Below are 17,180 nucleotides of genomic sequence, written 5' to 3'. Positions count from 1 at the left end.
CCCTTGAACATCAAAGCCTACCAATATTTTCATGTCAACTTTGGCTTTAAGGTGGTGACAAAAATATATTTACAAGCTTATTAACTTAAGATCATTAAAGTGTTTACCCAATTTCATGGTAATCCATTGTACATTTTGAGACATACATTAATACAGACAAAGGGGTGTTCCAAGATAAAAAGTTCATTACGTGAATCTTTCCTGTACATTCTGAGGTATCCTGTGTAAGACATACTGGTCTGAGTGCTGTGCTACAGACAGGAAAGGTTGTCATCAAAATCAATTTCTAGCCTCTGAGGCCCGCCATTAGACGCTGCAAATTACATACACATCCAAACACAGTTGCAGAGTGCCAATTTCATGTAATTTTGCCGATGCAAAAACTTTTGACAGAGTAAAGATTATAGACAAATGCTCTGACTACACATCTGAAAGCCATCTACATGTCATTAGCTTCCTGGCGTATGACTGCAACACTGTGGAAAACCTACAATAAAGCTATAATTAAAGCTTTTACGGATTAATACCTAAAAAGAAATGTAATGGATGTTAAGAGTTCACGTTGTCACACGTTAGATAGTCCTGACATAAAGTGGCAACCCAGTCTGCACTGAAACATTTTGGTGCTGCCCGTAGAATACAGTACCAAGCTATCTGCCTGACACAGTTTACCCCAGAGGAAATTAGAGAGAAAACTTACGTTCTTATATGTATGTATGTTTGTGTTCTTGGTAATCTTTCAGCCCTTGCACACAAATGTAAATCTATCTGAGGGATGGGAGCGTGTGGAATTTTTAATACCTTTTTTTTTTTTTTTTAAATGTGGTTTCAAACCTTGTTCCCTTTGCATCTCAACTAAAATTCCAGAACACAGGTAGTAACATACACGCATACAGATGCAAAAACAGACACGTACGTGAGTGTACATGCACACGCACACACACACGCACACTCACACACTAGTTGTAGTGTAGGAGTGGGACAAGCAGACTGGAACTATCAGGCTAGGCCATAAGCATGCTCCTCAAACTTCCAGTGCAAACTGATTTTAGACGCTACAATGATTTTCCCCTTCAACACAGACGAGAAGAGCAGCTGACATATTTGTTCTCTTCCAATGAGCCCATTTGCAAGTGATTTATGCACCGATCCCACTCTCCCCTTTTACATCTCCAACAGTGAAGGTGACAACATTGTTCCTACAAAACGAAATGAAAAAAAAAAAAAAAAAAAAAAAAAAAAACATTTTACTGTGTTCATTAAGTTTTCATCTGCATCAGGTGAAGTCACATTCAACACAGCATTTCAATTTCAAAGAGATGAAATCATGAAAAAAAGGGATATTTAAAGTCAGCATTTTGATCAGAAATAAGCCCACTGGGAACTGCAAAATACCAATTTGGGACATGTTTTCACATAGAAACCCAGTTTATATGTTAATCACTGTGCACCCTACAGGAGAAAAAAAAAACACTTCCATCACTAAACTCATTCAACACATACTGATGAGGATGTGGAGACTACTAAGAAACTCCACGCTGAGGGCTGAGCATCTAGTTAGATGCCTCTTGCTGGGTGTTCAATTACTCCAAGCATTCCAATACATTTCGTTTAGGGATTGGCTGGCAAGAGAACCTTTCAGGGACTACCTCGGAATTAGGATGCAATTTACAATGTGTCCACTGAGCATATGAATTGCTACAGCTGATTAGACCACTTTAAAATTGCTTGAACTAATTCTTTGCTCATCACAATTGTCATGATCAATAATGAAACATCTCCATAGTGAAGCTCAGCTTGAGCTCAGTTTAAAAATACATATGAACCGACTCAAAGGTTCATAGGATATTCAAAGCAGCAGTGCGTGGAGGTGCTGTGAGAATTGAGCAGTGGGGGCAGTCCATATCTACATCAGAGCAACAAGTCCTCCTGCTGATCAAAAAGCCATTCACAAGCATCAGGGAGCCTTGTCTATCCACAATTGCACCTACAGATCAATAGTAATGACCAGAGGAACATGCCCTGAATATTGCACTTTAAAATTTACTCACTAAACTGACCAAACCACCAGACAATTTTATGTTGCTGAGGTATGAAAGGACTGGATCATTAAATTGAAAACAGAGACACTCACACTGTGTTATGTTCAATAGCAGACATTATTCAATAGGACAAACTTGCTATTACAGCCTGCCCAAATTCTGTTTGATCATTTGTTTTCTCTATATTCATGCTGAACAGAACAGCTACTGAAAACACAGAGAAAAAAGGCAGAGAGTATTTGTGCAAGTGGATAATTGTTGTCCACTTCCTTTTCGTGAGTCAAGTGCTCTGAGGCATGCACTGCCCCTGCCAGCCACATTAAATCACTGCTGCTCTTTTATTGGTTCTGGAACTTTGTATTTAATTTAGCACCAAAGGACAGTATGAGTGTGTGTGTGTGTGTGTGTGTGTGTGTGTGTTTGTCAACTCTACATAAATCCCCAGAGGACTGGAGCCTCAAGTAAAATGCCCAGGGGCATCACTGCATCAGGGCCTTGTCTACATGGTGCTGCAAACTAACCTGACCAATATGACTGGAAATATAGGTTCTCATGACCCACTCTATATTTCTGCCTTTGTTACTTGACATTACTACAACATGGACAAAATATCCCATGCAATAGTGCCAAAGTCTATCATGAAAGTGTAAATGTGTGTGTCAGTGGGGTCAGACAAAGCAAGGAATGACAGATACGACCTTGTAAACTAAAGAAAAAGATTAAACAGCAAACAAAGAAAAAATGAGGGGCTGAGACTTGACAAGGGAGGCAGGTGGTGTGTGTGTTATTGTCTATATAACTGCACCGTGAGTGAAGATGCATGCGCTGTTGAACTGTGAGCACAGTTTGTGTGGATGTGCGTGCTCTCACCGTGATGAGTGAAGAGATCACTGTGGACAATGTCAATCAGACAGTCTAGCTTCTGTTTCACCAGGCGACCCACAGGAACCTTTATGATGAACTCAGTGAACAGTTTGCTATGGAGAGAGGAGAACAGTAAAGACAAAAGGTCAAACTGATGAGGCATCTTGGATTGGTTGACCGCTTCTAACTATGAGCAATCGTCTAAAATGCAATTAGAAGCCCACACACACACAAAAATACTTTGTACAAATTCTTGCTAGGGTTGGAGGATATGACAATATATAACATGAAAGAGATTTGTCCTCCAACTCAGAGGAACTGACCTAGAAAGAACCTTTAGAACAGCTTGGTGGCATTTTGCCATTTTGAGGATAGCAATCGGTGCTGCAAACCAATGAACCACGATTCATTCACCATTCTATTTTTATTGTACACATGTGAGGATCTTTATTTCTACTGTATGTATTTGCATATTTAATCAACAACAATGTCCACTGACCTTTTCTCATTAAAATGTTTATTGACTAAATGTCCAGAGAATGTGTTATAAAATATATACTTATACATACAACATAGCACTTACTCAGATGTTTTGTCAAACTACATGTAAATTAATGAAATATTTAATCCATACGGTCCAACCCTAATTCTGGCTGATTAGATTTGACTTACTATGATGAACCTGGAATTTTAATGAAGCATCTAAACTTCATATATGACTTTACTAATTACAAAAGTCTAAAGTTCCCTAACCGGTTGAAAACAAAACAGAGAAGCAAGTCAGAGAAACATTAGTCTGAATACCCACGCAGTTCTGTGAAGAGTCCAATCAGCCCAAATAAGTGTAAATACCTGTGTGGGTGTGTGCGACCTCCACCAGTGGCTTCGGTAGACATGTCAGGGGTAATGTTGTTTCTGTTTCACAAAACTGTTATCCTGAAGGGCTTCTAACTCTATACAGCCTTATATGCCAGTACACACTATTCAATGAAATATTTTTAAACTGATGATTCACCTTTAAGGTAATCAACATGCAGCTCAGAAAGATCAAAACTAAGCATTCAACAGATCACAGCCTAAAGGATAAATTCGCATTCATGCACAAGCATAAAGCTGACAGTTTTCTCCTCAATGAAGAGGCCGGATACTTGTTGTGCTGGCAAGCCGAGGATCAAGGAGGAGAGAAAAGGTTCTGGCAGGGGATGAAACACCCCCACCCCCAAGGCTTTAATTTAGTCGCCTCCTGCTCAGCCGCTCAGTCAGGTTTGTGCTAACAACAGGGATGGCTGATGCCACATTTGCTCAGACCAAGGCCTGTGAATTATGGCTAAGTGAATGGTTCATAAGGACCACAGCTTTCTGAATTAAATATCAAATCAAAAGCTTGTGTTTGCTCTCACACTACTGAAAAAAATGGCAGAACATCTAGCATTGTGCTCATTATGTTGTTTCATCTCCTGGTTAGTAAAGTAAAAACTGACATTTTTTTATTATGAATGGCACAATCAAAATGAACAATTTTTGAACATGAAACTTTTTATCTGATTGAAAAAGAATCAGTGTCGCACCCAGAAAGACATCCTATATAAATGGTGAATTAAATTGAGAGGAAAGGTGAGAAAAAAAACAGTCTAGGGATCTGAGAGAGCTGAATAGAGAAGTGGTAAATGGCAGACAGAATGGGTGGGTTAAAAGACTGTCTTCCACCTCAAGTCCCTATTCACTGTGGCTGTGGTGGGAGAACAGAAGCAGAGGTTGGCAGGCGTGTGTGGCCCCAAATTTGGTTTAGAAATGACAGCTGCCCAGGTGGTGGCCACAGGCAAATGGATAGAGGCTCCTTGCTGAGTGATAGTAAATGAACAGGCAAAGTGTATTTGAAGGTCTTGAAAATACCTACAGTATTTGTGCCAGTCTCTGACCAGCAATAAAGAGTCTCCTGTGTCAAGACTGTTTCTGATGGTCAAATATTTGTTTAAATACTGTGCAACACAGCTTCCCCTCTGAAATTTCACTAATCAGGCATTCGTTCAATAGAAAGAACATTACAGTATACATTAGAAAAAGAGTGGTTTCATCTTTAAAGACAAACAGAACAAATGGATTTTTCCAGTGTTCCCTTCCTATTGATGTTAACAGTCATTTTAATGGAGGTGTATCTCATCATGAAACAATTAAGACTAAATCAGTGACTCATCTATGAATATATTCAGTTCAACTAAATATTTATAGATGAGAAAGTGTTTGATCAAAACGCAGCAAAAATAGGCTTCTAAAGACTCATTTGCAGCTGTGTTTCAGAAGAACTTTTGTGAACTTTCACATATTTGCAAATATCATGCTCCATAAACGAGGCCATTCTATTTTGTTTTTGTGATGTGTCCGTTTGGCATAACAGAGAAAAGACATTATAATGGGAAAGAAAATCAAGGGAACACCCATGAGGCATTTGTCACAAACGGAATCTCCTCTCAGGCCTTAAAATATTTTAGTGAACTGCCCAAAAATACATGAACCTGAAGTTTTGGTCAAAGGTTATAAAGCTCTTTTGAAATTTATTAAGTTTTCTGTCCCATTTTGTTCAACATTATTACAAATATATAATTTAATACCACTGTAATGTCAGTACGTGATACTTTCATCATTTTCAGTCATTTATTATTAAGACAAGCATTAAGCTATAACAGATGAGTTTCCAAGGCAACCTGAGCTTATTTAACCAGTGCCCATCACAGTACAGCTAAAAAACAGTCCAGAGAACCAGATAAAATATTAAATGGTGCTTCTAAGTCTTTATAGTGGCACAATACCTGAATACATCTAAACATGGACTTTTAATTCACAAGTAATCTTCAAAAAGCAAAGGCAATTATGACTTATCACTTCATTTGCCTGCAAAAGGACACTTAAGACAAATATGAACTTTTTTTTTTTAAACACTTGCACTAATGAGCTGCTGTGATGCTCTTTAGCAACACTGTCTATGAGACTCTCAGAAGTTCAAACATTAACTGTGTGATCTGCTTTGAGTTCTCATGCACCAATCTACCCCTTCTTCTCAGACTACAGTTGTCTACAGAAGGTGTCGTTCTATATGTAGTGCATCATATGAAATTACCTTAGTTCCTTTGGATCAAAGACCAGCTTGACGTCATTGACAATGGTAGGAATGTACTTCAGTGCTGCACCCTTTACCAGAAGAACAAAAAAAAAACATGATACAATTATTTTCATCTTTATTACCTTATTTGCAGTACTGCATCTCACATTATGTAATGCAATATTTTCTGCCAGTAACGTGGGAAATGAGTCTTGTTGCTGTTATGCTGATGTGCCTTTCAGCAATATGTGTGCTGTAGCAGCCTTCTGTGGGTCAAAATGTAGAACAGCTGGTGACAAAGAAAAATACATTATGATGAGGACCATGCTTGCTGTCACTGCCTACTGGTTATGCTATGAACTCAAAGACAGTGTCACATTATGTGTATGTCTTTTAATTCATTAGGTCCATCTGAGGACAGGGATGGTAATATTTCTAATAAATAAACTGGGATCAAAATCTCTCCTAATACTTTGACAGGGTTAGGGTTAGGATATACACTTGATATTACAATGAAGTCATCAAGTGTGTGCACCCAGTGGCTGATTACAGAGCCATCCATAAATAATGGGAATGATTAACAGAGCTGACACTTCCATCACTAACTGACTGCTACTAAATGTGAGCCAAGGTAGGTGTTTATAAAGCATCTGTGCAAATTAACAGCAGTGCCGGTCGGTGTCATACAAGTTGATTAGCTATACAGACACTGGACATCACCTACTCCAATCCAGTTTGTGATTGTATGTGAGAGCTATTAGAAATGTTTCAATGAGGTTAGCATGAAAGAAAAATTCTTTGTTACTGACCTCAGTAAATGTAAAAATGCAAACAGTGTTAGAAAACAAAACATACATCAAACCATCACTGCATGCACCAGTAGAGACTAAATTCAGCCTAAATTTCAAACACGGATGTAGTCAATTAACTGACTCATCGTGTTAGATCTTTGTATTGCATTAATATGTATAATGCAACAACTTCACCCAACTTTTTGTCTGTGCATGTGTGTGGGTTTGTCCAGATGTTCATCAGGATTCAGATGTGTGATATCAAAAGCTTCCACCCGTCACAGTGCTTTTACAAGGGCAGACTCGTGAAGAAATATGGATTCCTTGCTTTCATGCCCGTTCCTCAGGATAAGTTTTTAATTTACTGACAGTAGGGCTAATATCTCACCCAATTACACAGCAACTGACTCCTAATTGACTCCTGATCTTCTCCTATGGTTGAGCGTGCACATGGATCTATTGTAGGCATGCCAAGGTGTACCCTGTCATTGTTGAGTTATCTCTGGTGTGTATGTGTGGTTTGAGGACAGAATGACAAAAATATATATGGTGTGCATTTCAGTATCATGTTAAAGACAATAAAATGAAACACACTGGAGAGGGCTTAAAGGAGAAAGAAGGAAAGCATGGAAATAAATACCTTAAGGAGCAGCTAAAGAGCAGAAAGCCAGAGGAGCCCCAGACCACAGGACAGTCAAGGTCAGAGTGAGCAGAAGAAAGGAAAAACAAACACATATATACACGCACAGACAGGCAAGAGCAGTCAACAGAAAAAAAAACTTTTTTGGATGGAAGATACATCTAAAAGAATAGGGCTGCACAACATCCTGCTAACTGAATAATATTAGGAATCTAGACATATACAATATAACTATATAATCATATTTTAGAGACATAATTTAGTTCAGTCTACCATTTCTCTAAGTTCTCATCATTTTTGATACCTATACCAGCGCCATTACAAAACCTTTTTTCCTTTATTAAAGAAGTTAACTACTTTCAACTTGGGAATTTTTTGACGCTGCCTTGGGACCCTACACAAACTAAAATAAATAGTCTGATGAGAGATAGTCTGATTTCTGGTTGCTACAGATGCATTTTTGTTGAATGAAATACAGATTCCCTTTTTGTGGCAAGAGTTAGATACAGTAAGATGATCAATTCCACTCCAGGTCTGTATGATAAATACAGTATGAAGCTACAAACAGTGATTGGTTAGTTTAGTTTTAAGAGTGGACTCAGCCTTTTAGCTGTTAACTCCTTTGTCCAAAGAATAAAATCAAGAATTAGCTGCCTGAAGCTCACAAGTACATATCTTGTTTGTTTGGTCCCTTATTAAACCACAACACGTTTTCACTTTTCAAGCCACAGGGGTGTTTGTATCTAAGCTAGCAAATTGCCAGCTATAGTTTCGTAATGACAGAGTGGTGTTGAAAGCATATTTCACAGAATGTTAAAGTAGCTAAGATACTCTAATAAACTTTATTTTATGTGCAGCCCTACTAAAGTCACATGGAGAGAAAATGAGAGTAAAGATCAGAAAAATCTGCTGAGAGAGATGTGACAAATGTGATGAAAACAAATATGTAGAACACAGTGACCATTATTAGGCAAAGAGAACCCCAAATTGATGTCTAATAAGCTGTACCAGTTTACATCTAACAAGACACATGCATCTGTAGTTACAGAGCAAATCCAAAGCAAATCACAGCAGATTTATTTACTATTCACACAGCAGCAGTTATTTACTATTCCCGCAGCAGCAGATATTTCTTGGCACTGACTAATAGCATACAGATGTGCTTTTCAGCCTACCTTCACCATGCCAGTGTTCTCTGAATTACTGTTCATCATGTCATTAAAGGATGTGAAAAGGTTCCTCAAGGACTCCATGAAGTCGGCCTCTCCTTTGTTCTCATAGAGCCTGGGAGGAGATGAAGTAGAGAATTACATTGGCAGATGATCACAAGGCTGTTGTTTGTTTCATCCCTGTGTAAACAGCCCCGCCCGAAGAGAAAATGAAAAGAGTTTGATGCCTCGTTGTTAAATCATTAAAAGCAGCCAACAGAATGGCCCATGTGCATTATCAATGCAAATATTCTTGGATCAGAACCACAGACATCACTCTTGCTGCCAGCAAGATTAGCATTTAAAACAACATGACAAGACCCTGAAGCACCTGCCTGCTGTCATGTGGAAACAAAAATCAGAGAAATTAATGATCTATGCTAATGACTCTCCTGGAATACTATAAAAGGAACAGAAAGCAAATGTCATGTAAAGGTTCACTGACTTTACTTTCTAATCTGTCTGGGGTGTAGTATTACTAATATCACTTCTGCTACTTTGGTTGTGAGAAGCAAATGCTGTGCAGGGACTGTAGCTACTACTGCTTCAAACATGACAACTGAATGAGAACACAAAGCAGGGAATCCTCCATAATTCACCCCAATAATGCAAGTGTATCTCATCCCACCAACAGGGCATTAATTGTAAATGAGGCTCATTGTGCATGCTGCAAAGTAATTAGGTGTATTAACCACAAAAAAAAAGACTTGAGAGAAACTGAAATTGCTTGCAAATATGCTCTGAAGCACAGGGAGGTCAAAGAGGGGTGAAGTGCTTAGATTGCTCCCACAGCATCAGATGTGACTGGCTTCCTTCAGAGAGGTCACTTTTGTGGTGCCACAATCTCTCAGGGAACAGTGGGTATTACATGGTCCAGGACAGTCACTGTTCAGGGCTTACAGCAATCATGGGATATAGGGCATCCCTCTCAGAGCTGCCACAACAACAATTACTTAAAGCTCCTTCTCAGCTGCAGCATCAAGGAGCTGAGTGAGCTCCGGCCAGTCACACCAGTCTCAAGTCAGGGGGAAATTAAGGAGGATCTCATCTACCATTTCAAATTTTCTCCAGCCACACAGTAAAAGTTAGGTGCATTCTACACAGGGATGCACAAAAGGCTCCAACGTGCACAACATTATACAGTATAGAATTTCAAAATCTGCATCTGAGTCAGAAACAACTGCTTGATAAAACTGATGGTGGAATCCAACCAAAACACAGCTCTAAGGGAAAGTTGTTAATGGTTATCCAACAAAAGAAAGCATTTGGCACATAAAGTGAACATGGGCAGTTCTAGAGGATACAATGACTTTGCTTTGGTCTGATAAGTGAGGTAAAGGACAGAGTGTCCTCTAGATCTTGAATAGAAAACTAATCACACTGCGCACACTCAATTAAACCAGGATCATACATCAGCCCCTCAGCCGCCAACCATTTTGTTCCATGGCTCAACAAAATTATCATCCATTTAACATTCTCCCAGACAATTATAAACATGTCCATAGAAATTACCTCACCAAAACACTTTTGATTTTTACCCCTTTCAACTCTATTTAACAGTGCACTGTGAAGAACACACTTAATTTCTATTATTTATGGAAGGAACAACTGCAGTAATAAAGAAATAAAAACTAAGCAATATACATATATATATATATATATATATATATATATATATATATATATATATATGTATGTATATATATATATATATATATATACATACATATATATATATATATATATATATATATATATATATATATACATATATATATATACATATATATAGAACATATATATATATATATATATATATATACATACACACACACACAATATACACATAGATGATATGAATTGCTCATGCAAGACACCATTTACCAATAGATGTTACTGTAGCAATTGCTTATTTTCTATCCTGATACATATTTTTCTGTGTTGTCCACAGTGAGCAGCTGTTATCACAGTAATATGTTCTTTTTACAGTATGTGTGCACCAGGACATACTGGTTGAAGAGGACTCTGGAGCGGACGATGAACTTAAAGATGTACTCCAAGGCCTTCATAGCATTCAGGAGCTGTTCTGTCAGCTTTTCAGCATTGTCCACGTAGTTCTTCAGAACTTTGGTCAGCTTCCTACAAACACAATCATATAGTGTGACAAAGCTGTGTTTCTATTTTGTTGTTAAATGTCTTTGGTCTAATTGTATAAAGAATAATTAACTCACGTGTATGCCAGTGTGGCACTGAAATGCTTTCGAATATAGGTCTCCAGGACAGGGTTGAAGTGCTGGAACTTTCTGTCAGCTATAAGGCCAATTATGAACACCTTTCAGAGAACAAAGGGAAATCCATTAAAATGTAAACTACTCAGCTCATAATGAGGAGCAGGGTAAACTGCCTTTCTCAATATGCTGAGACAGATGGGGAAATTAAACAGGGTTGCATTTTAGCAGTAAGCCATTTTCACTCAGTTCTCTAGCCTGCAGATAATCTAGGACACCCAACAAAACTACTGCTATCTCCTTTCTCTGAAAGTTAAAGTTGTTTTTTTTTTTTTTTTAAAATGTGCCACTTGTTATGCAATGGCTTTCTAGACAGGATTCTACCAGACATTTTGTCAACTCACTGACTGTAAATACTTGATTTGATACATAGCAAAGTTATGTAATCAAAAAACCAACAGGTTAATTTATTTTTGCCTTTTCCAAGATCATCTTCATGCTTGATCTTGCAGGAAAATGAAACCTTTAATGTTAGACAAACAACTTAAATAAAAATGCCACCTTGCACTACAGATTCATGCAGAGCCATGCAGCAGTGATTCCACTACGGAGGATGTGTGTGTGCACTTTCCTCAGTTAATGATTATTCTAGCTCTACTTCATAAATAACAGGGAACAGTTTTTGAGCTACAATCCAATGCAGGCAATAAATATTTGGACGCTGACACCTTTCCTATTGTTGGTTTTCTGAACTCCAGCACATAAGATGTAAAATGAGAAAATGACTGGGGTTAAATTACTAATGTCCACAAGGCATCCATACTGTCCATTACTTCAAAACCAAAACTATTTATACTTAACACTTCAATTGCATGGTAAATAAAAAAAAAAATAAGTGAATTTACAAAAACCACAATGCAACACTGTATACACAGAGATGCAGTTACGTGACCCATTTACCTCTGGGGCATGCCCATGGCATACACTCACCATTCTTGTGGGGCATTAAGTATTCATTCTACTTTAAATGTATGTGGTGAATATACATTTGCATCTTAACACAAATGCGTGTGTGAATTGTTCATTTCCACTGACAAGAAACTGTGCTGCTTTGCTCAGCTGTTGCTGTCTGATTATTTACTTACCAAGGCATCGAATACCAAAGTATCAAAAGTGTCACTGTCTGAGTTCTCCATCATGATGTTGAAGAGAGCATCCAGAGTGTCTTGCAGGAACTGGAATGACAAATGCACAGAATGTTATGGTAGGCCAACAATATACATTTAAAAAAAATTAGCTTTCACCATTCTTCCAAATCAAACCTTCCTTCAGTTAGGTAGGACATCTCACATTCAGCTGACTGACATTAAAGTTTATGCCAAATGAATTAATCTTTCACCAAGACATAAAATCCCAATCAAAGAGCAAGATTTAATTAAATATACACAATGCATGATAATGAGCATTAATGACATTTTTGCACTATTTTTGACAGAAAGCAGAAGTAGAGAATCAGCAGCTATTTTGCAAAATGACATTAAATAATAGTCATTAAGTGCAATACATGTGTTATGCAGGCAAACTATGTGTAAGATACTTTATTAACCAAGTTTAGTTTAATACAATATTTGTTGTACATCATTTATTTGGGTATTTGTTCAATACACAGCTAGTATGTGACCATCAGGATATGAATGCTTTGACCGTTGATACAATAATATTGAATCCTTACCCAGCTGTAATCCCCAAAAATGTGATTTGATGTCCCCAAATGGCAAACACACTCACAGTGATATGTGCTACCTATTACACACCCTTTACAGCTGTTAACATGAGATAGCAATAATTTCCCTGTCGCCAGTACCCCCCCAGAAACACTAACCCTCCCTCTCTGGGGAAACATGCTCCATTTACTCAGCAAATTTTGAGGCAAGGTGAAAACAGATGTAAAAGTGTTGGAAATAGAGCTATTACTCTACACTGTGCTTGGTCTGTCATCACAGGATGGATGAGCTTCACCACATTCTCAACAAACATAGTGTGCACTATGTGGAATTTAAAGCACAATTCAATGTGACAAGGGCCAGGCTGCATGACAGCCAAGAGGGATGAGAGTTCACTCACAAACAGTATCACATTAGAGAGATTAAAAAACACATATTAAGATAAGAACACAAATGGAAAATCTCAAAAACCTCCCAGGGTTATTTGTGATCTAATCTTTGTGCATAGAATCTAATATAAACAATACTGCCACAACAATTCATACCCTATTGATAAATTTCCTTTTAAATGGCAAGCTGAAAATGTTATCTACAGTAATTGCACGACAACAGCCTGGGAGCACTTAGAGAGATAGAGTGCTGATGTGGGGGTAATAATAATCACACCCCCGTGGTTTAATGAACTAATACAGCTGTGGTTGTGAAATCTATCTAGCCTGATCAAAACTGTCTGGGTGAAGGACATCCTCAGATCTGCTGCAAAGTGCCAGGCCTCCAACCAGCCCACATAAAACTTTGTCTTGACAGTGATTTATTCATCTGCCCCATGCTGCGCACTTAAAGGGCCTGTCTACACTTCTGGCAGCAGGTCATTGCCTCCCCCCCTTTGTACACTGTGTGTGGTGCTATGTGCTGCCTCCACACTGTAGACATTTTCAAAAAAGAAGAAAAACAAGACAAAAAAGGAACCTGTTCCCTGTGATAGGCAGGTAAATGATTTGTGAAATCTGTGCCAAAGAACCGTAGCAATTAGGAAAACTAAACACTGTTTGAGCATGAACTGCTTGTAGCACCAGATTTCAGTATCCTTTTTTTTTTTTTTTTTTTAAGTTGTTTGTTAATCAGTATCCAGAAAGAAAAAAAAATTAGATAGCATTGTGATCACAGTGCCAGGCTCCTTTCACACACTAACCTTAACCACCTCGCCACCTTCCACCTTCATGAGCTGACGAAGGTTCTGCTGCAGAAGGCTGATGTTGGAGCGCCATTTCAGCAGGCCAAGTAGGTCCACTGAAACAAAAGCAAAAAAACAAAAAAGTCATTACCACCAAGCACAGTATTAAATTCATCCTGCCAATGGCAATACAGTGTGGTGCGAGACAGAGAGGCAGAGACATATGACAATTAAGGTTGAAAATGTGAATTTAACGAGCGCTGGAGTCAGACAGTGGTTAGAGATATCCTCCACACACCCCTGGTTTGTAAATTTCACAAATACAGCATTAGTCATTCTATTAGATCTCCCACTTTAATCATGGAGAATTAATTTAGGCACAAGAGGATGAGTTGTGATGTGATTAATCACAGAACTCATTCAGACCACCTTTGGCAGATCACAAAATTAGAAGATTTAAAAAAAATGTATTCATGTCAATTTGAATACACCAACCTTTTTCTGAGGACAAAAGACATTTTAATTCAAAAAGGTTTAAGTCAGATGGTAACAAAGACAGTGATGAGACACTACACAGTTTAGGGACCAACTTCACAGATAACATTAAGTTATAGTCAAGATCATGATTTTCAACTTGATGGTCTGGTGCCTAGTGGTGTATCCTCTGTGTCAAGTCTGAAAAAACACCCCCCGTTCTGTCTGTCCAACATAACAGAAAGCAGTAAAGACCAACAAATCATCACACTAGAGAAGTTATAAGTATGTAATTGTTTTACTTTAAATGTTAATGTCAAATTTACTGATGATCAGAATCATTGCCCATACTCTCAAATTATTTATCATTTCATCTTAGAAATGTCACTAAAGCACACTTATGAGTTATTACTACTGAAGCTTGCCTAGAAAAAACAGCTAGGCTCAAAGAAACATAGTTTACCAGGGGAGGCTTGACACCTCTCTGTTCCTCATGGTTGGTTCTCTAGAGGTTGAGTCATGAAAACTGGACCTCTAGTTTTTTGGTTGAAACATTTCACTGCTCATTCAATTAGCTTCATCAGTCTGAGGGAAAGCTGGCATGGAATCTCAAATTTATCCTTCAGGTTGGTTTCATTCTACCCCTAGTCTGAATAAACTCATTAGGTGAGCTATGTAAATGGGGTGAGTTGTTGGACCCACACTCCTGAGTTGGTTTCACTTCACACCTGGTCTGAATAGGCTCGTTAGGTAAGCAACAGAAGTGAGCACAGGTGAGGGTTGTTAGGATCTAATGGTAGACTTGTGTGACCCCTCTGATTCACCATCTGGGTGCAGAGTGTGTCCACCCTGGAAGACATTTGATGTGTTCCTTAATTTCCTGGGAATAGATGAAAGGGCAGCCTGGTAGATTGAAGACAGGTCTGAGCCCTCCACTCCTGTTAAGGGAGGGTTTTTCCACTTGAACAAATATAGCTTCCCTGACTCCTCTCTCAAACCACTTATCTTCTCTGTCCAAAACATGTACATCATTGTCATCAAATGAGTGTCCTGTTTCCTTTAAATGGAGGTGCACAGCTGAGGAGCTGCTCCTCCTGAGCTGGGCCATCCTCCTGTTAAGTGGTTGTTTGGTTTCTCCAATATAGAGTTCTGAGCATTCTTCTCTACACTGGATGACATATACTACATTGCTCCTCTTTTGTTTGACTGGGTGACCCAGTCTGTTTCAGTGTGTTGGTGGGTTTGAAGTGAACTGGTATCTGATGCTTCCCAAAGCAGCTCAGTCATAACCTGTGTTCAGTCTACCAGGCTGGCCTTTCATCTATTCCCAGGAAGTTAAGGAACACATCACAACACATGAGTGTACCATGAGTCTACCGTTGGATCCTAATGACCCTCACCTGCGCTTACTACCGTGTACCTAACGAGCCTGTTCAGACCAGGTGTGAAGTGAAACCCACTCAGGAGTGTGGGTCTAATGACTCTCACCTCATTTACATAGCTCACCTAATGAGTCTATTCAGACTAGGGGTAAAGTGAAACCAACCTGAAATATAAATTTGAGATTCCATGCCAGCTTTCCCTCAGACTGATGAAGCTACTTGGATGAATAGTGAAACGTTTCAACCTGAAAACTAGAGGTCCAGCTGCAATGACTCAACCTCTAGATAATTTCACCTGGACGACTGAGAATCTTCACAGACTCATGGTTGGTTGGCGATAGGAGAGCCAATCGGGCATGGTGACACAATGAAGAATGTCTATCATCTTCAAACCTGACAAAGCTGTAAGGGTCACAAGACTCTATCTAAACTAGCAGGGAAGCCCCTCTCAAAGTAGACACAGATTTCAAAATTGACAGGTTATCACCAGAGAGAGACAAATGGAATGAAATGAGGATAAATGATCTAACAACATGGCCCCACTAGGGCACCGCTGTTAGAGGCTACACTGCCAGAAAGACAGGGGGCAGTGAGACAGGTTGTGGGGGCGATCTGCTCTGCCTGGGAGTTACAAGAATATCACTGGGTGCCTTTGAGAATCTTTGCAGGCAGCAGAATTTAAAAGATGCAACAAAACCAGAGAGCGAGAGACTGGTATAATAATTAATTCTGGGAGAAGCAGTTACATTATCACTTCACAGCTAATATTCAAAAGACTTAACATTACCATTTGATCGTTAGTTTTCAGTAGATCTTGCATCACAAAAGATTTTTTTTTATTTTTTTAATTCATTTTGCAAGCAAAGTATTCAAAATAGTTTGTTCTATTCTCTTAATAGCAACAGCGTTGTATTTGGTTCTAAAGGTGAAGCGTACAGGCTTTTTGAGCACAAGGACGTAAGAGCACCTTCACACATAATACAAACTCCCTACTTCTATTACCTATTTTTCATTAAATAATTTTTCCTTCCAGCCAAAGTAGGAACAGGATGGTAATACTGCTTTCACCAGACCAGGTCTGGTCCCAGCTCTGTCATCATTAGATCTCGGCTTCTCCAGCCACCGTTTACTGAGGTACGTTGCAAATACCTAGAGAGTAACCAGCAGCCACTTCACACAAGCGCACAGCACTGGGAGGCTGTCTGCATAAATTTTGCTTAATTAAAAAGAGTGTTTCATCTTAGATGTGGGGATCTGGGATGCAGTGTCGTGTTGAAGTAAGTAGACTGTTGCAAGGGGCACTTATGTACTGTTTTACTTTACAAGAATTCTTTAGGAAAAACCTCTTGTGAGCAACAAATTAAGCTGAGGATGAATTGAGCTAAAGTTGACGTATACTTAGGAATGTGACTTTAAGATCATTTTCAAAATGCTTTACAATTAATCAATTCCATGTTTGCTCTATAAACAGTAAACACTGGCTACCAAACTTTTCCAGAGCCCATAGTAACATCTTCAAATTGTTGGTTTTAGTTGCAACAAGGTGGTTCAGAAGA

The 17,180-nt window shown here is 38.7% G+C and overlaps 1 protein-coding gene across 2 annotated transcripts in view; it reads right to left on the bottom strand.

The window, feature by feature from the left end:
* The window catches only part of dock1 (dedicator of cytokinesis 1), a 150,097-nt gene that overhangs the window by 96,535 nt on the left and 36,382 nt on the right, over nucleotides 1-17,180 (bottom strand). For both annotated transcript variants that reach the window (XM_026315329.1, XM_026315330.1), the window contains exons 19-25: nucleotides 13,787-13,884; nucleotides 12,016-12,105; nucleotides 10,874-10,974; nucleotides 10,653-10,781; nucleotides 8,610-8,718; nucleotides 6,022-6,092; nucleotides 2,913-3,019 (exon numbers count right to left, since the gene is read on the bottom strand). In XM_026315329.1, coding sequence (XP_026171114.1) covers nucleotides 2,913-3,019; nucleotides 6,022-6,092; nucleotides 8,610-8,718; nucleotides 10,653-10,781; nucleotides 10,874-10,974; nucleotides 12,016-12,105; nucleotides 13,787-13,884 — 705 coding nt within the window. The remainder of the gene's footprint in view (nucleotides 1-2,912; nucleotides 3,020-6,021; nucleotides 6,093-8,609; nucleotides 8,719-10,652; nucleotides 10,782-10,873; nucleotides 10,975-12,015; nucleotides 12,106-13,786; nucleotides 13,885-17,180) is intronic.

This window comes from Mastacembelus armatus, chromosome 19 (assembly GCF_900324485.2).
Source record: "Mastacembelus armatus chromosome 19, fMasArm1.2, whole genome shotgun sequence".
Lineage (NCBI taxonomy): Eukaryota > Metazoa > Chordata > Actinopteri > Synbranchiformes > Mastacembelidae > Mastacembelus > Mastacembelus armatus.
This window is presented reverse-complemented; position numbering and strand designations above follow the sequence as displayed.